General features: G+C 40.0%; 1 protein-coding gene across 1 annotated transcript in view; it reads right to left on the bottom strand.

The window, feature by feature from the left end:
- The window catches only part of TTC23 (tetratricopeptide repeat domain 23), a 110,972-nt gene that overhangs the window by 48,744 nt on the left and 38,178 nt on the right, over window positions 1–24,050 (bottom strand). Inside the window, exons 3-5 of the mRNA XM_065872089.1 lie at window positions 21,088–21,211; window positions 17,971–18,121; window positions 17,656–17,781 (exon numbers count right to left, since the gene is read on the bottom strand). Of these exons, the coding sequence (XP_065728161.1) occupies window positions 17,656–17,781; window positions 17,971–18,121; window positions 21,088–21,211 (401 nt within the window). The remainder of the gene's footprint in view (window positions 1–17,655; window positions 17,782–17,970; window positions 18,122–21,087; window positions 21,212–24,050) is intronic.

Below are 24,050 nucleotides of genomic sequence, written 5' to 3'. Positions count from 1 at the left end.
TTTCTTGCGGTAAGACTCTCTCATATTAAAAAATGTATCTGTATATATTGTTTAGAAACAGGCATTTAAAAACAATCTTCTCAAAAATCCTTGTGAAGACTATTAGAAACTTTTCTTGCATGGAAAAATTTTTTTTTTTTTGCGGTACGCGGGCCTCTCACTGTTGTGGCCTCTCCCGTTGCGGAGCACAGGCTCTGGACGCGCAGGCTCAGCGGCCATGGCTCACGGGCCTAGCCGCTCCGCGGCATGTGGGATCTCCCTGGACCGGGGCATGAACCCGTGTCCGCTGCATCGGCAGGCGGACTCTCAACCACTGCACCACCAGGGAAGCCCGCACAGAAAATTTTTATGTACAAAATTCATAATAAAAGAAATCAATCCTTCTTATGTTTCCCTCCATCCCAGAATCTTTACTACAAAAAGGTCTTACGATTCCAAAATTACCCCAAAACTGAGACATAATGTGAGAAAGTAACTAAGAGACCACAAAAATAGGTTTTGTTTTCAATTGTAAAAAATTACAAACAATTGTAAAAAAATTAATAAACAGAAACCTCAGTTAAATAGTCGGAGCCCAGAAGCGGGAGCTCTCCTGCTCTGGGAGGACAGCAGAGTCCAACAAGAAGAAGAAAGACTCCTCTTCTTTCCTGGCAAGAACGTAGTCAATGAAAAGCCATGGACTCTTTGTGTACTATGGCTCTCCCAAATCCTCTTCCCTTCTATAAAAGCATTCTCCTTCCCTCACCATGTGGGGACTTGCACCTGGCTCACCATGGTTTCAGACCCTAAATGGAAAGTTTCTGCCGATCCTGAATGAACCTATTTTTTTTTTTTTTCCTAGAGAAATAACTGGCAGCCTATTTTTTTTTTTAGGTCAACATAGTCATTGGATACTCTTCACAACTATTTTGCTCTCCAATAAATTTCAAAGGAATTGACTGATAGAAGTAGAGTTACTTTTCAGATCTGTGGCTCAGATGGCCATAATGAAATAAAATGCTCACTGAATAGCTTATGAACTGGGATACTTTCTATAAGTGTAAAGAGGGTTAAAACACAAGAGGAGGTCAGGGATATGTTCCTGGACCAAGAAGGGTCCATCCAGGTTGTAACTTGCAGCAGCTCTAACCTTGGAAAGGAAGAGGTAAATAGACAACCTAGTAATACTGGACTCGCCTTCTAACTCTTAATGAGTTTGTACGTATCACATTTTATTTTTTAAGAGAAACCCCACTAGCATCTATGGTGATATAAAGAGGCTTTGAAACATATGGTTGGTAACAAATCACTTAGCCAAAGAATTAGATTCCTGGTAGACAAAAATTAAATAATTGAAAACAGGAGTCAGCAAACCCTGGCCTGTGGGCCAAATCTACTCACTGACTGCTTTTGTAAATAAAGTTTTATTGATACAGTCAGGCCCACTTGTTTACTTATTGTCTGTGGCTGCTTTTGCACTACAATGGCAGAGTTGAAGAGTTGCAACAGACACTGTATAGCCTACAAAGCCTGAAATATTTACTGTCTGGGTCTTTACAGAAAATGTTTGTAAACCAACCTCTTGTCTAGAATCTACAGAAAGTCACATATTTTTAAAATGACTTCAGATTTTTTTCTACCTAATTTAGCCTAAATAACACAGACAATGCCATAGTTACTTGAGCAAAGGGAAAAATTCATCTTTCTTTCTCATGTTCATAAATGATGAAGAGTGTGCCAAGGAAGTAAAGAAGAGGTCCTTTGTTTCCAAGTCTGCTTGTAAAAGTCATAGAAGAGAAATAAAGCCAGTACAAATGCCAAGATGATCTCATTTGGGCAACAATTTTAAAAGAAAGCAATATTCGAAGCTTAGCAATAAAGCTGATAAATGAGAAGAAAATAGAAAAGTAAACAACAACAAGGCATAAGTTAATTCATGTATCAAAAATTCTTCCTTTCCTGAGATAGAACACTAAAGAAAAGTATTTGGGGGTTTGTGAAGCCATCTTAGCCAGAAGCACAGCACTCCAAGTTAACACCACAGCATCTTTACAGGTATGAAAAAGTGATCCTTCAAATATCCGACTCTCAGAGAAAATTTTACAGAGAAGAGTACAGTATGAGAGGCAGGGCAATCAGTTACAAGTACTGCAACAGGAGTAGAAAACCCAGACTGTAGTTTGAACATACTTACTTACTAGGCCACACAACCTTGGGGAAAAAAAAAATGTTTCTGAACCTTGGTTTCCTCATCTGAACACTGGTGTCCAATAGGGTTGCTGTGAGAATCAAGTAAGATGGCTGAAAGTGCTTTGCAAACTGAAGCAAGCCATACAGATTGATATTAAATCCCTATACATAATCATACCTTTCACTCCTTCCCCTCCCAGCCTGTGGTCTCTCTGGAACTTAGAGGCATAGTTTCAGGTCGTTATATTGAAATGGGCTCATTTGTGGTCTCATCTTGTTCCCACTCGCATGAGATTTTGGGAAGTCTAAATAATAGGTAGAATCAGTCAAACTCATGTGCAAGTGAGGTAGGCATTTTCTTACACAATTGGGTTTTTTAAAAAATTGAGAATAATTTACTGTCAGAAAAATACATATTCATCACTAAAAGTAAGAAAAGATATGGAAAATTAAAATATATAATTACAACATCCAAAGATGACTGCTATACACCTTGATATATATATATATATATATATACTTCCAGATGATTTTCTACGCATTTTTAAAAAAGGATCATAATGTTTTAGAACCTGCTTCTTCCACTTAATCATACATTAAAATGTGGCAATAAATGCTATAGTATCACTTTTAGTGGCTGAATGGTGCCATATAAAGTTTGATTGACCACTCATCTTCAAAAATATTTAGGACAGGGACTTCCCTGGTGGTCCAGTGGTAAAGAATCCACCTTCTGATGCAGGGGACGCGGGTTAAATCCCTGGTAGGGAAACTAAGATCCCACATGCCGCGGGGCAACAAAGCCTGCGCGCCACAATTACTGAGCTCACGTGTCTCAACTAGACAGCCCGTGTGCCACAAACTACAGAGCCTACATACTCTGGAGCCCATGTGCCACAACTAGAGAAGAGAAAACCTGCATGCCACAACTAGAGAGAAGTCCACGCACCGCAACAAAGAGCCCATGTGCTGCAATGAGCACTGCAACGAAAAATCCCACATGCCTCAGTGAAAAGCCTGTGTGCCACAACAAAGACCCAATGCAGCCAAATAAATAAATGAATAAATACATATTTAAAAAAATATTCAGGACATATAAAAAATGGTTTGTGAAAAAAAATGGTTTGTGGAATATTTTTACAAATGATATCTCTGATGAGAGACTTGCATTCAGAATATAAAAAGAACTCCTACAACAATAATAAAAAAGATAAATAGCCCAATTAAAAAATGAGCAAAGCACCTAATAGTCATTTCTTTGAAGAAGATGCAATAAGCACATAAAGAGACGTTCATTATCACTGGTCATCAAGAAAATGCAAATCAAAACTACAATGAGATACCACTTCATACCCATTAGGACAGTGGCTATAATAATAATGATTTTAAAAAAGATAATAAAAGTGTTGACTAAGATGTGGAGAAATTGGAATCCTCACACACTGCTCGTGGGTATGTAAAATTATACAGTTACTTTGGAAAACAGTGTCAGTTCCTCAAAAGTTTAAACACAGAGTTACTAGATGACCTGGCAATTCCACTACTAGGTATATACCCAAAAGAAACAAAAACATATGTCAACATAAAAACTTGTACACAAATGTCCATAACTGCACTATTCATAAGAGCCAAAAAGTAAAAACAACCCAAATGTGCACCAACTGAAGAATGAATGAATAAAATATGGTATATCCATTCAGTAAAACGTTATTCAGTCACAGAAAGGAAGAATTGATACATGTTACAACATGGATGAACCTTGAAAAAAGTATGCTAAGTGAAAGAGGTCAGTCACAAAAGACCACACACTCTATGGCTCCATTTATGTGAAATGTCCCTAACAGGAAAATCCAAACAGACAGAAAGTAGACTAGTAGTTGCCAGGGGTTGGGAATTTGAGAATGGGGGCAGACTACTAATGGAATGAAAATGTAAAATTGTTTGTGGTGATGTTGCATACTAAAACCCATCAAATTGTATACTTTAATTGGGTGAATTGTATGGCATGTGAATTATATCTAAATAAATCTGTTATTTTTGAAAAGTTTGTGAACATTTGGAAGCAAACGAAATATAGATGAGACTCAGCCATGAACTTAGTCATTTTTGTTTAAAGAAATAACTGTATTAATAATTATTAAACAAAAATCAAATTATTTTAACTTTAATATCATCTGCGAGCCAGACACTATTCCTAACTTGCTCATTTAAAGCAGGTCAGAAAGAGATGTCGGCTTTGGCTCTAAATTGGTTGCGTCACTGGATGATCCTACCCATGTTTTAGTTGGGGGCGGTTAGGAGAACAGAGAATGCTGTGGGTCTTGCTGCACCCGACACTCAACAGAGTGGGCATTCCCAAGGGGATGCCATAAATCAGGCTTGGACACTGAGCTACTGGTCTCTCTCTAACCTTCCAAAGCTGTCGGCATGCCTCCTGAGGAGCCTTAAGTCCTGGAGGTCTCCAGGGGAATACCTAGGTCTATGAAAAGTATAATCTTAACGAGAAACAGTAAATTCATAGAGAGAAAAGCCATACAAAAATATTTTTAATGGAATATTCTGGTAAATCAATTATACTGTAAGTTTAAATATGTTAATATATTTCATATCATGATCCCAGATGCAGAAGAATTTAGAAAGAGGTGATAAATCCAGTCTTTTCCCTTCGGCTGATCAATTCAAGCCACTAAGCTGTGGTTAAGGAAATTAGCCTGAGGATCGGTGAGTTACAAAAGAAAAATAAATTCAATATAGCTCCCAACTCCCAGAGTAGCAGAATTCACGATGTGACAACATGGGGTTGGAACAGAAAGGCCAATCCTCCAGCTCAGAGCTGACTGAAGCACACCAGGCCATCTGGGGTTGGTTTTGGAGTTCTGATCCAACACTAAGGGCCTCAAACTCTTGTCTTCAGGGCCCGACTCTGCACCCACAGACTCCTGCACCTTCCTCTGCCTAAATCCTGATGGAAACCTGTCCAAGGGGGCAAGTGGGAGTTTCAATCCAGCCCAGGCTCTGCTGACTGAGCTGTGTGCTTGGATACAAGCTTGTGTCCACCTGGAGAAAAGGAGACTTTTAAATTCTCACGAAGGCTCCATTCACTCACCCAGTTGTGTAAAAACATGGTGCATAGGTGGCAGTGGCTCTGCTGGGACTCTAGTTTCCCTCGGCTTGGTGAGTTCAGATGACTCATGGGAGTCATCTAAACCTTCCCATTTGGCTCCCCTGATGCCAGTTCTCTTTCAGCCCCCCAGTTGTGTCATGCCTACCTTCTCTCTGGGTCTTTGCTGGTCTTTCTATCTGGAATGTTCTTTATTCCATCTCTACCTGGCAAACTGCCATTCATCTTTCTATCATTCCTTTTCCAGTTTTAGCTTAGCTGTCTCCTCCTTTACGTAGATTTCCCTGCCAGGGCCAGGACTAGAGTGAGACCACTGAGACACCTAGGACACACCATTTAAGGAGGTGATCACTCTCAGCGTTGGGCAGGTGCAGGGTTGGCATCCAAGTGTGAGCGCCTCCTTAAATGGTGTGGTCTGGGCACCTGGCACCCTCATCCTAGTGCTGGCTCTGTTCCCTGACATCCCAGGCTGGGTTGGGCGACTCTGTGAACACCTGACTGTGCTCCCACAGAACTGTGAACCTCCCCATTCAGGATACATCTCTCACATTGAATTATAAGTGCCTGGGGACTCGGCACCAATCCCTTTAGTGCAGGACTCTGAGAAAGCAGAGTCCAAGGCTGCCGCATTCATCTTGACATCGCCAGCACCCTGCAGTGCCTGACACACAGTGGGTGCCTGCTGTCTATTGAAGGAGGGAGGGTGAGGTGAGGAGGGAAGACAGAAGAAACAACCTGCAGATCCACTGACTTAGAGACTTTGAGGCTATAGTTCATACCCTGATTTTCACAGATTTTGGAATAAATTTTAGGGAAAAAATCTTCAAGAAAGGAACATATTTTCACATTGATTTAGTTGCAAAAATATTAGACTGTTGCTCTAATTAAGGGCTGGATAAATTATTGAAATTTTATAAAAGGCGGAATAAAAGAAATTTGTAAGAACATATTAGGGTTTGAATTGTGTCCCCCCATCCCAAATTCATATGAAGTCCTCACCCTCAGTACCTCAAAATGTGACTTTATTTGGAAATAGCATCGTTGAAGACATAATTAGTTATATTAAGAAAATGTCATACTGGACAGTATGACTGGTATCCTTATAAAAAGGAGATATTTGGACACAGAGGCACAGGGAGAATGCCATGTGAACACAAAGACAGAGATTGGTGTGATGCATCTGTAAGACAAGGAACACCAAAGGTTGCCAGTACACATCTGGAAGTTAGCAGAGAGGCATGGAACACCTCACAGTCCCCAGAAGGAACCATCGCCACCCACACGTTCATCTCAGAATAACTTTCTGTTGTTTAAATCACTCTTACTGGCTGACTCCAGGCTCAGAGATTTTCCTTTCATCGGCACCCTAATAGATGAACACTGGGTGTACTCACCCAGGGCAGCTAGTTAGATATGGAAGTACCAATTTTTCTTTTATAAATCACATTGTGGTCAAGTCCAAGTGGTAACTTTCCATTACTTCACTGCCTGGAAATTTAATTTGAGTATCTGCTGAGAAGGAGACCTGGAAGGAGGCAATTTCAGCAGGAACAAACACATGGCTTTCATTGACCATAGTTTTGCCCTTGCTACAAGCATGTCTACATGAGGGCACAGACCTCATGAATCTAATGACATCCAACAAGCTGTTAGCAGGATGCCCAGTCCTGAAGGGATGCAGTCACACATGAAGGTGACCTGTTGCCATTTCTGAACTCTCTAAGTTTAAAAGATTTTTTCAACCTATCATTGGTCTCACATTTCAAACCCTATAGAATTCTTCAGACTGTGAGTCCTTCTTTCACCTGTAGGTAAAACTATTTACCTCCTCACTTAAGTTATCCAAAGGGAAAAAATTAGATCCCTCACACTATGTACACACAAGTTCCAAGTGACTTTTAGAGGCCTAAATTTAAAAAGCAAAACTTTGATACGTTTGAGGGAAAATATAAGGAAAATTAACTCCATGACTTTGGGGTAGGGAAGGACTTCTTAAATAAGATAAAAAAGTACAAATCAGAATGAAAGAAGTAGGTAAATTTGGTCACATTAAAAATAAAAACTCCTGTGCATCAAAATTCATCACAAAGAAAGTGAGAAGGCAAATTACACATTGGGAGCACATACAATATATGTAACCAGCAAATAACTTGTCATCAGAAATATGAAGAATGTCTACAAGTTAATAAGAAAAATGCAAATAGCCCAGTTAAAAAAATGAGTAAAAGAAAGGAACAGACATTTCACAGAACAGAAATTCCACGTGTCCAGCAGATGTATGAAAAGACGTCAAACCTCACTATCAGGGAGATGCAATTAAAGAAACTATATGATTGGCAAAGATAAAAAGTCTGACAATATCAAGTGTTGACGAGGACATGGAGTAATGGGAATTACTGCTGGTGAGAGTATAAACCGGTGGAAAGCAAACCCAGTAAAGTTGATGATGTGGATACTTGTCAATTAAGCAATTCCACTCCTGGGCATATACCTCAGAGATAATCTTGCACATATGCCCATAAAGACATGTACGAAAACGATCAAGGAAATAGTGTTTATAATAGTGAAAAACTGGAAGCAATTTATGTGTTCACCCTCAGAATGTATAATTAAATTAGAGGAAAGTTACATGGATTAAACATAATATGGAGGTTTAAAATGAAGAGACTAGCACTATGTGTATCAACTGACGTGGATACATCTCAAAAATAGAAAAGTAATGGGGGGATAAAAGCAAGGTACAGAAGGAAACATACATATGAAGTAAAAAAATGAAAAATAATACTGTATATTTTTTATGGTTATACATGTATAGATTCAGAGGAATGAAAAACACTAAATTCAACATCACAGTTACCTGTAACATGGGGAGAAGAAAAGAGATTGAGAAGAACGCATAAACAGGCTTCCACTTATCTGAAATGTTCTATTTTGAAGCTTGGAAGTGTGTACTTGAGTATTCGCGTAACAATATCTTTAGCTTTATATGCATGAGATATTTGGTTAAAAAGATGAACAAATACAACACTCTGTTGTTTACCGTGTGCAGAGAATGTGGCACTTTCTACTCTCACCCTTTGAAGTTGTCGTTGCATGCTATTCCAGGGTCCTGGCACTAACCAGCCAGAAATGAAGGCTATCAAGCTAATGCAATCCACAATGAGCATTCTGGAGCTCATTGAGGGTACACTGTTCACATAAAAGGAAAGACAAAATAGAAAATAAAATTACTTTAGCTTCACAATATGTTTAATAAAAAAGGAACTGGGGGAGTACTACATCAGGAAATAACTAAATTATAGTCTTACCTCCATTTCCAACTCATTTAAAGCCATCAGTCAATTTCAGGCAATCTTGTCTGTCTCTATTTGCTCATAAGTAATGTGTGGGAGGGCAACATTTTCTCCTTTCCTTTCCTATCTACCTGCCAGGGATGCTTTGAGGATTTATTATCTAGTGGGCCCATAATGTGTTTGGGTAGCTTTAGGAAACACACTGGACAGATGAAAAGATAGAGAATTCTGAACAACAAAATGTGGCAGTATGTTACTTTGGCAGGTCCACAACTTAAACCACAGCATATTTCATTGAATGAAAATACATCTGCAGTAATTCTACAGAGCACATGACAAGACACTATCTCATCTCAGATGAGTTTCAGAAGATCCCACAGGGATGGAGACTTGTTTTAACCTGCAACAAACAAGTGCAATCTCCTCTGGTATTACTAAGGCAATAGAGGGTTTCCTTTTAAAAGCTCAGGAATTTGGCAAGAATATTGAGCACCAGTGAACAGCAGAAGCCTTGTGGGACCATTGCTGATTATGGAAATCTGATGAAAAATCAATCTTGGAAGAGGAAAATTAGGATTTTCTAGAGTCAAAAGGAGAAAAGGTTTACATCTGGGTCTCTCTTTACCATCTGGCACACATAGGTAAAAGCTGTGCTCTGTAGAGGGCATTGTCAGGTTTCCATTCTGTGCTAGTGAATGGGATCTGTGCTGTGGTGAGGAGTGTGGACACCAGAGTTGGATGCAGACCTGGCTCTGCTCTGCTACTTCCCAGCTTTGTGACCCTGGGAAATGACCTCACTTCTCTCAGCTTCGGTTTTCTTCATTTGAAAATGGGAATATGAAGGGTACATACATCACAGGGAGGACTGCAGATTAAATGGTGAGATGAGGTCTGCAAAGCACTTAGCAAGAGCCAGACCAGAAGGTGATCAAGGATTGCTAGCTAGTGTGGTTGTTTAAAATCATTATTATTAAGTGCAGTTGTTTAAGGGAAATGTATATTATACAGATAGAGTATTAGAAAAGGGGAAGACCAAAATGCAGTGCTCTAAAATAGTAAAGCTATTCGAAGAAAATGAAAACACTAATTTGAAAAGATACATGCACCCCAATGTTCATAGCAGCATTATTTACAATAGCCAAGATATAGAAGCAACCTAAGTGCCCATCAACAGATGAATGGATAAAGAAGATGTGATACATATATATTGGGTTGGCCAAAAAGTTTGTTTGGATTTTTCTATAACATCTTACAAAAAAAACATGAATGAGGGCTTCCCTGGTGGCGCAGTGGTTGAGAGTCCGCCTGCCGATGCAGGGGACGCGGGTTCGTGCCCCGGTCCGGGAAGATCCCACGTGCCGCGGAGCGGCTGGGCCCGTGAGCCATGGCCGCTGAGCCTGCGCGTCCGGAGCCTGTGCTCCGCAACGGGAGAGGCCACAACAGTGAGAGGCCCACGTACCGCAAAAAAAAAAAAAAAAAAAAAAAAAACCATGAATGAACTTTTTGGCCAACCCAATATATACGTGTGCGCACACACACAATGGAATAGTACTCAGCCATAAAAAGAATGAAATTCTGCCATTTGCAACAACATGAAATGGACCTAGAGATTATTATGCTTAGTGAAATAAGTCAGACAGAGCAAGACAAAAGACAAATATTCTCTATCCTATCACTTATAAGTGGAATCTAAAAAGTAAAAGAATCGAATGAATATAACAAAACAGAAACAGACTCACAGTTATAAAGAACAAACTAGTGGTTACCAGTGAGGAGAGGGATGGGGGGAGGGACAAGGTAGGAGTAGGGGATTAAGAGGTACAAACTACTAAGTGTAAAGTAGATAAGCAACAAGGATATATTGTACAGCACAGGGAAATTTAGCCATTATTTTGTGATAACTTAAAATGAAGTACAATCTATAAAAATATTGAATCACTATGAAATTAGTTTCAGTCCACCTGAAACTAATATAATATCGTAAATCAGCTATACTTCAACAAAAATAAAAATAGTAAAGCTTTAGAGGATTCAAATAATAGAAAATAGATAAAGTATATGAAAGTAATCTGTGCCATGTGCTTTTCTGCTTCTCCACATTTAAAAAAATGATTAAAAAAAACAGATTTTGTATAAAGTAAGAGCGTCTCTTCAATCGCAGGAATACAGGATGACAAAGAGTGCCAGGAAAAATCAAATTATTTCCTTCTTGTTAAATAAGCATAAAACATTCTAGGCACATAGCATTGAATGGGAGGAACTGACAGGAGACATATCTCCTCTGGAGAGCAGTGGGGTGTTTCCTGGAAGTAGGAAAGGGAGAAGGAGGGTTCTGAGCACATGAGCATTTGTCAGAGGCTTTATGCCCAAAAGATAAGTGCAGAGAAAGTGATTCTTTAAAGAAACGCTGGGACTTCCCTGGTGGGGCAGTGGTTAAGAATCCACCTGCCAATGCAGGGGACATGGGTTTGAGCCCTGGTCCAGGAAGATTCCACATGCCGCGGTGGAGCAACTAAGCCCATGTGCCACAACTACTGAAGCCCACGTGCTTAGAGCCCATGCTCCACAATAAGAGAAGCCACCACAGTGAGAGAGGCCCACGCACCGCAACAAAGAGTAGCCCCTGCCAAAAAAAAAAAAAAAAAGAAACATATCTCTAGGTGATGGCATGAACTAAAAAGATAAAAGCTGAGTAGAGCAAGCAAAAGCTAGATTTGGAGGTTATTGACTGGACTGATTAAGGGAGGACAATGGTAAAAGCAAAGGCTATTTACCAAAGTATCAAAAATTCACAATAAAAGCCTTGGGAATGTATTCTGGGAAACATGTGGAACTAAGTAGAATTCCACCATCCTAATGAGGTGATGGCAGGTAGATATAGACACTGCCCCCCTTGCCACTATTTTCTCCATTATCTTCTACCCCCTCCCAGGAAGTACTGGCTAAGGGAGAAACCTCTCCCATGTTCTTTCCTCTTTGGAAAACTTGTGTTAGAATCATTTTCCAAATCTTGTGACTATAGTGAATCTAGAGAAAGCAAGACAAAGAAACAAACTCGAGCTTAAAACATATACATGTGTATATGTATATACACATATCTACATACAGATATATACATATCTGATTCTTAGCTTAGGTGGTTCGTAAGAGCAAAGACAAAAAAACAAAATGAAACAAAACAGCCTTCTCAAGTCATAGGAAAAAAAAGTACAGGAAAGAATATATCAAGACAGGGTCAGTCTATCTTATTCTGTGATGTCGGTACTACATACTTTAAAATCAAATCATTTCTAGGATGAAATGGCAGAAAGGAAAATGCTCAATTAGACAGTAGCAATAATAATAGCTACTTTTTTAGGCCTAACCACATACCCAGATGCTTTAATGTAGGGTTCATTTCATCACCACAGCAACCCTCTGGGGGCTGATCATTCCCACCTCAACAGGAGACAAGAAGGAAGGACTTGCCCAGGGTCCTTCAGTTGGGAAGGTTGAATGGATGCTGACACGAACCAAGAGCGACCTGATTCTAAGTCCATATTGTCAAATATATCATGTCACATACCTTAGAGATACCTGGAAGGTGTCCTGTTGATGCTCTGAGGAGCGTTTACTTATCACAGGCACACTTGAGAGCTAGTTCAGCATAGCAAGCAAGGCCAGGCAAAGTGCTCTCTGGGTAAGCTGTGGAGGACTCCAAAGATGACAAATCAAGCAGTCACAGAGAAAGCTGGGGACAGATCACATGTTCCAGAGCAGCAGTCTCAATAGGCCATAACCATCATGCCACGTAGAAAGATTATTTTAAAAGGTGTGTGTGTGTGTGTGTGTGTGTGTGTGTGTGTGTGTATGTGCACAGTGGTGTACTCCTGCCTTTATAAAGACACTATCTGTCTCTGGGGAATCTATCTACCAGTAACCAGGATAGAAAATAATCCTTAACACTGGAAAAAATTTGCTTGCTTTTACTAGTGACTACCTTGGCCCCATTTGAAAAAACAACTGCAACATAGGAACACAAGATTTGGATTCACTCTCCAAAGTTAATAAATAATTACTGAATGAAGTAGTGCTGGAACAGAGAAGGGCAGGTAGAAGCAATGAAGCTTCAGGCCACAGTTAGGGATGGAAGGCACGGAGCGTGAGTCACCCTGCAGCCCTTATCTGTCAGCCCAAGGAGAAGAGAACTGTCCTAGCCTGATGGGCACCATAAAAGGCGAGGCAGGAGGAGGAAGAGGATGCACTGAAAGATACCCTTTTAAGAGAAACACAAATCCCGCGAGAGCTGCCTAAGAAATTATCCTGGTCTTCCACTTCCAAGACCGGGCAAAAGAAAAAGCCCTTGTGGTTGTGAGCATATTTGTAGAAATGTACAAAACCAAAGCCTTGTTACTTTCTAAAGCAGATCAGTTTGGACAAAATATTCACACTTCACTGAGGAAACAAAGTGATTGCATGAAAACCATGCAGTTTAAACATGCATGTTCCAATGAATATCTTACAGTGAAGAATCAGGACGAAAATAAGCAGTGAAGTTTAAAACAGCTCCCTTAAACACAAAACTGTAGGACAGCTTGGAACATTAACTTAAATTCTTGTTGGGTATTCAGCACATATGTGTACAAGGCCCGCCATCTGCTGACAAGGTTTGGTACTGATAATTTGGAAAGCACTCAGGAGGGGTGGATTTTGGCAGAGGATAATTTACTCAATTTTACAGCAAGTGCTCAACATTAAGTACTTATAACATTAGGTCACAACATATGCAACAAATATCATATATTGGACCTCATATCTTTATATTTTCTGTTTTACAATATAAGAAGAATACCTACTTCTGGGCAGGAAGAAATTCTGGACTGGTCGGCCCTCCCAGTCACTATCCCCTTCCTCTTCTGTTACATAAACGGAATCATACAGTATGAATTCTTTTTAGTCTGGCTTCTTTCACAAACATTATGTTTGTGGGAGTCATCCATCATTTTAAGCATAGGAGTTGTTTCATCATTTTCTTTGTATGAACAGATCACAATTTATCTACTCTACTGCTGATGAACATTTGGATTGTTTCTAGTCCTTGGCTATTACAAATAACACGTAGCTTTGGACATTCTTGGCTGTGTCTTTTGGTGAACATATGTATGCATTTCTGTTGGGTGTATATTTGGGAGTGATACTGCTGGGTCATAGGGTATTCAAACATTTAAACTTAGTAATAATGCCAGTTTTCTAAAGTAGTTATACTAAATATATTCTAAACAACCACATATGAGAAAACATGAGAGCACTATATACTTGCCAACTTGATGTTATTAGGCTTTTAAAAATTTTAGCAATATTAGTGGAAATGTAGTAGTATCCTATGACTTTAATTTTCATTTCCCTGGTGACTGATGAGAAGAATGTCATTTAATATCTTTTTAGTTATGTGGGTATCCTTTTTTGTGAAAAGTCTCTTGCCAGGGAGTTCCCTGGCAGTCCAGTGGTTAGGACTTGACACTTTCACTGCCATGATTCAATCCCTAGCTGGGGAACTAAGATCCCGCAAGCCACAGGGCCCGGCCAAAAAAAAAAAAAAAAAGTCTCTTGTCCACTTTTCTATTCAGTTGTTTATCTTTGTTTCATTGATATATAGGAGTTCTTTACAGATTCTAGACATGAGCCCTTTGTCAATTATATGTATTACAAATATCTTCTTCCTCTTTCTTCTTGTCTGTGGTATGAAACATATGGTGATTTAAGTACAAAACAATATAGCATCAAGCAGAAGGGAAGAGAGAATTAACATACTCAAAGTCCCTTACATTGTCCAGAAAGTGGTTAATTGGCTAATTGCATTAGAGTGTAATAGGTCAGGGATACAAGCGACATATTCTATGGTAATAACTAGAAAAAAAATAAAATAATGTATAACTTACCAGTTAATAGATAGGGAAACGGATGACAAAAATATTTGATTAAACTAAAGGAAGGCAAGAAAGGAGAAAGCAAGGAACATAAAACTTGTAGGACAAAAGGAAATTTAAAAACTCAAATATATCAGTAATTAAAACAAAAAAATATGAAGATTGAAAATTAAGAGATGGAAAAAGGTATTATAGGAAAATTGTTACCAAGAGAGCTAAAATATCAATTTTAATATCAGGCAAAATAGATACAGACATAGGGGACAAAGAAGAACAATATATACTCACAAATAAAATAACAGATTAAGAAGACAGGCTGTTTAATTCTACTCCCACCCAACAGAATATATCAGAATATATAAAAAAATGACTGGCAGAATCATGGGAAGCTACAAATGGATCAATAATTATAGTTCAAAATTTAAGCACACTTGCCTTAAAAGCTAATGTATCAAATTGGCAAAAGGTAAAAATATATATAAATCTGAGTAACAATTAATAAAGTTACCCTAATACAGATTTATTAGAACCTTAAACACAACAGGTAGCATACTTGGAACATTCACAAAAATTGACTATGGACTAGGTCACAAAGGAAGCGTCAGTAAATTTCAGAGAGTTGATACTACACAAATATGTTTCTGCTCACAATGCAGTAAAATTAAAAATCAGTAACATCAGAATATCTTGAAAGAACCGCATATATATGCAAACTAGAACACATATCATTTGAATAATATCTGGATTAAAGAGTAATTTATAAACTAAGTTATGTGAGTGATAGTGCTACATGTTAAAACATGTGGGATAGGTTAAAGCAAGACTCACATGGACATTTTGGAGAATATCTTTAATGTTTGGGTGGGAAACTCTCAAAGCATAAATCATAAGGTTAAAATTAATGGATTTGACTCTAGAAAAATTAAGTTCCATGCCATGAAGGACACCATAGACAAAATTAATAAATGAGTGATAGATATAAGAAAATATTCGTAATATTGCTAATTTATAATATATAAGAAAATCTCAATTATCAATAAGAAAAGCACAGGAAACCCCAAAAGAAACATGAGAAAGAATGCTAACAGGCTATTCACAGAAGGGGAATCCAATGGCTAAGCAGTATATGAAGAGGTACTCAAACTCACTAATAAGAGAAACATAAGTAGAATTGAAAAGTAATTAAATAGTACATATATGCATCGAGGTGGCAAAGGTTAGAAAGACCAACAATGCCAAACATTGTTGGGGATGTGAGAAAACAGGAACCCACGTGCCCCACAAGTGGGAATGCAGATGGGTGTAGCAATTGGTCAGTGTGTGGTGAACTTGAAGTATGAGTGTACCCTGTGACCATGCGATCCTACCCTTAGAGTATAAACTCAGAAAAGTCTCTCTGAGCCTCCTAAGTGGAGCTGCACAAGGATGTTCATGGCAGCACCATTGTGGGAGCTGGGAGCTGGGGATGAGCTGAATGCCCACTGCTAGGAGGACAGACAAGCACAGGATGGCAGATGCATTCTATGGAGCACAACAAAGCAGGCAGCAGCAACAACTAAATACAGTGCTGAGTGGACAAAAGTGAGAAACAGAGTGAGACACATACTGCAAATTTATATAAACCTAAAACATATAAATACAGAAAACAATGCTATTTATTATTCAGAGATACATATTTAAAGACATAAATCATCGTTTAAAAAGGTTATCTATGATCTGTTTGTGACAGAATGAGAGTAAGGATCAGAGATGGAAGGAAAAAATCAATTTAAAAAGGCATATCAGGGACTTTCCTGGTGGCGCAGTGGTTAAGAATCCACCTGCCAGTGCAGGGGACATGGGTTCGAGCCCTGGTCCGGGGAGATCCCACATACCGCGGAGCAAGTAAGCCCGTGCACCACAACTACTGAGCCTGTGCTCTAGAGCCTGCAAGCCACAACTACTGAGCACTCGTGCCACAACTACTGAAGCCCACGTGCCTAGAGCTCGTGCTCCGCGACAAGAAGCCACTTCAATGAGAAGCCCGCGCACCGCAATGAACAGTAGCCCCCCACCCTTGCCGCAACTAGAGAAAGCCCGTGCGCAACAACGAAGACCCAACTCAGCCAAAAATAAATAGATTAATTAATTTTTTAAAATGTTAAAAAAAAAAGTGTACCAAAGGTTTGCATGGACTGATGAATTCTCTGCACTTCATATCCAAAAACACTCCCAAACAAACAAATTAACAGGAGTGGACTTATGATCACAAAAATATCTTTAAAAGCATGAGTCAAAGTTAGTCCTTCCCAGCTCCCATTCATATGGAAGCATTAGGTGTGCTCCTTCAGGGCCCTTTCCTTCTTAAAATGAGTCCATTGTGTCCCTGAGTTCTCTTGGGAATCAACCTATACGTATAGTCTGATTATTAATTTACACTGAATTCTTCCAGGCTTGGTTAAAGGCTGCTGCGTTGGTCTGCTGGGGATTCTCTGCCTCTTCTAGAATAGACCTTTCTCTGCCCTCTTCCTCCCACAAACACATCCTTCCAAAGAGTGGGTACATTCTCTGTCACCCCACTGCTCTGGGGAATTGGCTTGGAGTTGGCCTTTAGAGAGGGATAAATGTGCTGACTACCCAAGGCCCCTTCTCCCTCAGGCTCCAGCCACTATATCTCTTCCACCTGGATTTATTTGGTGAGTGTGGGTTGGGGGTAGGGAGAAAAAGGAACAATCTTCTCATTCTCATGGATTCAGATATCTCTAAGATCTTTCTCCTTTGAGTCCCTAATCGTAAAATCAATGTATTGAAATATCTTAGACTAGAACAGTAGGGGAAAAAAGGAAGATGGGGGTGTGGGGAGGGGAGGGAAGGAAACAAGGGCAGGAGGAGAGGGGCAGGGAGAGCAGGCAAGAAATAGAAAGTCAAGAGAATGACATCAGGACTCTAGGACCCAGGGGTGGGTATGAGAGCACTACACATTTAGTGAAGAGTGCCACTGACGTACATGCCTTGGTTGTGGCTGCTCTGATGTGACTGTCGTCCTCCTCTTTTAATTCTGGACAATGGCCATGGAGAAGCCACCGACACAGCACCATGCAGAAGCTCCTCCTGCCTGAAGACAGAGTCTTCCGGCAAAGAACCTCCAGGAATCACGTATACAAAAAGTCCTAAACTGAAAACTTACCGTGCAAATGACAATTTGATCTGCGTTTGAATTTCTATCCATTCTTCCTTTATAATCCTTCCACATTGCAGCAGCTCCTTTGAAAGTCTCTCTGCTTTGGTCAAATTCTCTGAAGCTTCCTTAAACCTGAGTTGTGTTCAGGAAACTTTACACTTGGTGCTACATTCTGGGGCCCTAGTTCCTGGACATCCTTGGCTCTCATACTTCCCATCACCCTTCCTGAGTCACCTGCCATCTTTTGATTTGGCCTTAAAAATTAACTATAAGCATTATGAACGGTATTTCTATTTGTAAAGATTAGAGGCAAAAGGATACTTTTGAAGAGAGAGTAAGGCTCTCCCCATGGTATGGAATAACTCAACCGAACACTTGAAAACATCTGTATTGTCATTGTAGGGATGCACAATGGAGTTGGTGAGGATTTCTTTGGCTTTTTCTGCATGTTGTTTTGCTTGCAGTGACAGTCCTGTGGACAAAGAAAAAGAAGTCTCAGTTTCTCTTTCATTTCAGCTGGACAGGAATATAGTTATCTCTGGCCAGGGAATCTGATGAGGTCTCCTTCATATATCATCAAGTGGCACATGGAGATATATTGGGACAGCATGAAATACGATCATGACTATAAGAAACAAAGAAGTGTTTCACACCTAGGACTCAAGATAAAAAAATTTTCCCACAATGGTCTTTTTAGAAATAATCAGAATGAGCAGGAAATGAACAGCTTTGAAACTTCACCAATATCAGACGTAAAATGTTATGAATAATTATAAAAAAACAAATGGAATACAAAGACTACAGCATTCTGGGCAGGAAATAAAATATTCATGAATTTTAATCCTGGCTTTGTGACAGCAATCTTAATGAAATACTAAAAATTCTGAATCTTCTGCTCACCCATCCATAATCATAACTTTAGAGAGTTATTTTAACATAATACAAATATGATGGTATCTATAAAAACTGACAAACAATTCCAATGAGGTAAGGGGCTGATGTGCTACAATCTCTTATTTCTATGTGGTAATAGACTGAGATGAATCAAATGAAGTTTAAAAACAGTTACTACCAAGAACTAATTCCCGGTGGGTTCCAGCGTTCTTCCATTGGCATATTCATTTGTGGTAAAGGTGACACTGAGGATCACTATTTAGGTCTCAGGTTTTTTCATTTTCCCATATCCCCATCTTCTTCCCCACAATGACACACCCTTCCACCCACATCCTAATACTCCTGGTCTTACGTTCTTCATTACATGGAATTGTATCTCAAATCTCTAAAAAGAGCTGTCAAATTATGAAATTCATTCTGTTCCTATGTCTATAAAACAGAATATATTTTCTGAGGGAGAAAGTCCAGGGTATGCTACTCCTATAGGAACACTTACAGAATTTTGTCTTATTTTTTTTAAAAGTACACAATCAACCTACCAGAAATTTATTAGTGCCAATAATGTATGCAACATTATAAAACATGAGGAATTCTGGTCCATTTCCTCAAGAAACTTGAACTCAATCTACAAGAAGCAGCATGGGTTGAGGTTCAAGAACACTAGCTCTGAAATCAGACTGCTCAGAGTGAATTCCCTGCTCCACCACTTACCTGAATTGTTGGCCCCAGCTTCCTCGACTGTAGACAGGGATAATAACATTACCCACCTCATAGCACTGTAGTGAAGATTGAAGGAAATTATACATGGAAAATAGCATGGTGCCTGGCACTCAATAAGACCTTAATAAATAGTAGATACTGCTCTTACTTTAAATTGAGAAAGAAAGACTATAATGCAGAAAGGTAGCAGACTGTAGAAGAAAAACATCATTAAAAAAAAATCCCTGATGCTAGGACACTGGTACTGGCAACCAAAATCCTAGGTCTGAGTCTCAGATCAGCTATCTATTAACAGTGTGACCTGAGGTAAGCTGTTTCAACTCAAACTAGTTGTTTCCTCTGAATCTAGAAAATAGGGGGTATAAGGGTATGGTTTGAACTAGATGATCTCCAACGTCCCCTCTGGCTCTAATAGTCTTTTTTTTTTTTTAATTTTTATTTATTTATTTATTTATATTTATTTTTTGGCTGTGTTGGGTCTTCGTTTCTGTGCATGGGCTTTCTCTAGTTGCGGCGAGCGGGGGCCACTCTTCATCACGGTGCACGGGCCTCTCACTGTCGTGGCCTCTCTTGTTGCGGAGCACAGGCTCCAGTTACGCAGGCTCAGTAGTTGTGGCACATGGGCCTAGTTGCTCCGCGGCATGTGGGATCCTCCCAGACCAGGGCACGAACCCGTGTCCCCTGCATTGGCAGGCAGACTCTCAACCACTGCGCCACCAGGGAAGCCCCTCTAATAGTCTTTGATCTAACAGGTAGGAGCAATCTATAATCAGATTTGGCTAAATTTATTGGGTGGCAATTGTGTACTTAGCATTGTGGTGTTTTTCATTTCTGTTTATTTATTCATTGGGCCAATCCTGGGAAGTCAGTGCCATCATATCATCATCATTATCATCACTTTTCAATTAAAGAAACAGAGTACAGAGATGTACTCTTGTACCTCTTGTCCTAGGTTGCCAGTCCATGTTTTTGCCTTCTCTGCATCCACTCTCCCTTCCCCTGTTTTCTTTTGAGGATGCCCAGCCCCTGCACACTCAGTCCTTGTGATTTAGCCAAGGCCAGCCTCTCCCCAAGGATCCAGTGGAGCCAAAAGGCAGGTCTAGCCAATCAGACTCTTTCTTTTCTTTGGCATACAACCCCCATCAGCCCAATAAGAATCCCCAAACCCTGAGATTTTGGAGGAGAGACACTCTTTTTTTCCTGGGAATGCTGAGGAGGGAAACCTAAAGTTGCTGGCAACCTTGCTGCCACCACGTGGGCAAAGTTTGGTTAAGAATGGAGCCAATACAGAGAAAAACAGAATCAAGTGGTACGAAAAGGGAGGAACGGAAATCTGATCACACTGTTTGAAAAAGTGGATCTGGCTAAGTCTACAGTAAGTTTTACCCCTGGATTTTTAAGTGTATGGGTCAATGAATTACCTTTTGTTTACTGCCAGCTTGATTTAGCCTCTTATTTTTTTTGGGGGGGGTGTCACTTATAGGCAAGAGACTTTCCATCAATACATACGTGAATGGATCCTATTTTAGGCCCCAACTCTATGCCCTGGGCCATTTCTACAATGCCTTCAAAGCTAACAAGTTAATTATCTCCCAAGAACTACTTTTAAGATCATAAAAATCAAGGCTCAAAGGGCTAAAGTCTTCCTTCTCTTTTTTACATATTGTATTAAAAAATCGTATTGACTCTTTGTGAGAGGAAATAGCTCTCAATGTGTAGAGAGGAGAATGTCCAAGAAAACCTGATCCTTCTAAAGTTAAGTCAAATTTGAGGAAAAGAGCAGAAACCAACCAGCCAATCCTCTTCAGCCTGAGGCAGACTCACCTTTCAGCTGGAGGTAACCCTGAGCCAGGTTAACATGCGCCTCGGCCAGTTTCCAGTGTGAGTCACCATAGCAGATCCTTGTCAGCGCCACACAGCGCACAAGCTCCTGGAGAGCCTGTTTATACTGGAGGAAGGGAAATGGGCTCACCAGTTAGACAGCAAAGCACAAAATCAACTTGTATTTTTATCCATTCAATATACACTTATTGAGTGTTGATTATGGGCCGGGCATGGTTTTAAGGACTTGTGATACATTAGAGAACAAAACAAAGATCTGTCTTGGATGGCAGGATATTCATCAGGTCAGGTGAAATAGACAATATACATTAAAAAACCAGTAAAATTTATAGTACATTTAAATTTATAGTAAATAGTGAAAAACGTTATGGAGTAAAGACGTTGCCCATCAATGAACAGCTACTACATATTCAGGCACAACAAGTGGGCGAATGGTGATAGTTTTCAAAAAACGCCCTTTAGTTCTCAATTCAAACACCTTCTTTAGCAGCTGGGATATTAGCACAGCAAATGAGGTCAGCAGGACTTTACAAACAGATTTCATTAAGGGATTAAAGCACATTTTCATCTGGAGCCAGGACAAAGAGAATAGTGAACCATGGATTCTAGCTCCAGGTCAGCTTAGAGCAACAATACACTCAAAGCAAGACTGGTAGTTTTAAAATACAGCTCCAAAATTCTTTGATACTCCCTCCATACAGAGGTGGTGGTCTATGTCCCCTTTTCCTTGAATCTGGGTTTTATGACCGTTTGGCTAAAAGAACATGGAGGAAATGATGCAGCGCCACTTTTTAGACCCAGTTCTTAAAGAACTGGCAGCTTCCACTTTTTACTCACTCTTGGAACTTGTTATGGGCTGAATTGTGTCTCCCACTTCCAAATTCATATGTTGGAGTCCTAAGTACTTCAGAATATAACTGTATTTGGAGAGATGGCCTTTAAAGAGGTGAATAAGGTAAAATGAGGCTGTCAGGATGGGGCCCTAATCTAATATGACTGATGTCCTTGTAAGAAGAGAAAGGGACACTAGGAATGGGCACACACAGAGAAACACGTTGTGAGGACACAGTGGGAGTCAAGGAGAGAGCCCTCTGAATAAAATCAACCCTGCCAACACCTTGACCTTAGACTTCTAGGCTCCAGAACTGTGAGAAAATAAACTTCCTTTGTTGAAGCCACCCAGTCTGAGGTATTTTGCCATAGCAACCCCAGAAGACTAATAACCTAACCACCATTCCATGAAGAAGCCTAAGCGGCCCCACGGAGAGGCCTACATGGAAATGTGTTGGTGGCAGCATCAATCGGTCAACTGCAGGACTACGCCACCCTGCCATCAGATTCTCCACACCTGTTGAGCCCAGCTGATGCTGCATGGAGCAGAGCTGACCAGATCTCACTGAGCTCTGCACAAATTGTGCATTCATGAGCAAAATAAATGGTTGTTTTTGTTTTATGCCACTAAGTCTTAGAGAGTGATACAGTAATAGAGAGCTGGAATAGCAAAAGAGGAGGTGGGAGGTACAAAGCTGAAGGGGGCAAAGCAGAGGAAGAACCGTAAGAACAAGGACAGAGTTGTGGAAAAGACCCAGCAGAAGACCCAGTACACCCCCCACCCCTACTCCCCTGGTCAATGCCTAAGCTCAAAGGACCTGCACTTCCACAAAGGTCTCATGTGAGTTAGAAACACTTTCACCTTGAAACAACATTCCTCTTGACAAAAAATGCATACCCAGACAGTTGACCACAGGACAGTTGCTTTTCTGACCTAGCAAGAGAGGCTGGGGAACACTGTGCTCACTCCATAGTGATGAAGGAAGATGGAGGTGTGGTTTTTTCCTATAGTAACATTTTTCTTATTACGAAAGTAATACATGCTCATTATCAAAATACAGGTGAGTAAAAAATTAAAAAAATCACCTGCCATCTCACCTCTTAGATACAACTAGGCAGCTAAATTTCTCTCTATCCTTCATTCCTATGAATCTATCTATACATATTTTTACCTTTTAAAAATAGGTTTATAAGCTACATATAGGTTTGCAACTTTTCAAAATTTGTGAACATTTCTCCATGTCATCTTCTATGATAATAATTTTTTATGGCTGCATAGTATCTTATTGTATGGATATATTATAAGTGAGTTACTCAACCAATAGCTATTGAGCACTTAGGTTGTTTTAAAATTTTTTCTCTCTGAACATCCTGTGTGGATAGATTTGCTCATATCCATAAGCATTTTCCTTTTCTTTTTTTTTTATAGCAGTCTTTTTTTATAGATATAAATTTATTTATTTTATTATTTATTTTTGGCTGCATTGGGTCTTTGATGCTGCACACAGGCTTTCTGTAGTTGCGGCGAGCAGGGGCTACTCTTTGTTGTGGTGCACAAGCTTCTCATTGCAGTGGCTTCTCTTGTTGTGGAGCACGGGCTCTAGGTGCGTGGGCTTCAGTATTTGTGGCACGTGGGCTCAGTAGTTGTGGCTCTCAGGCTCTAGAGCACAGGCTCAGTAGTTGTGGCACATGGGCTTAGTTGCTCCATGGCATGTGGGATCTTCCTGGACCTGGGCTCGAACCTGTGTCCCCCTGCATTGGCAGGAGGATTCTTAACCACTGCGCCACCAGGGAAGCCCCATAAGCATTTTCTTAGAATGAATTCCAACGTGACAATAGGGTAAACGATGTGCAAAATCCTGAGGCTTTGCTAGAGTTTTCTGGAGTGCTTCCTTGAGAGGCTGCTTCCATCCACACCTCCCTTACAGCACGGTGTGTGAGCAGGGAATGCCCCTTACACAGAGCCAAGCACTAGTTGGGGTCTAACTTGCCAATTTGCCAGTTAACTCATTTCTCCTTGTTTTAGTTTGTATTTTATTTTCCGCAAAGCTAGTGAGGCTGAACATCTTCATGTGTTTATTGGCTTTTTGTAGTTCTTCTTTTGGGAAACATCC

The sequence above is a fragment of the Phocoena phocoena genome, chromosome 2 (assembly GCF_963924675.1).
Source record: "Phocoena phocoena chromosome 2, mPhoPho1.1, whole genome shotgun sequence".
Classification (NCBI taxonomy): Eukaryota; Metazoa; Chordata; class Mammalia; order Artiodactyla; family Phocoenidae; genus Phocoena; species Phocoena phocoena.
The sequence above is the reverse complement of the archived record's forward strand: the minus strand, read 5'-3'. Positions and strand labels throughout refer to the sequence as shown.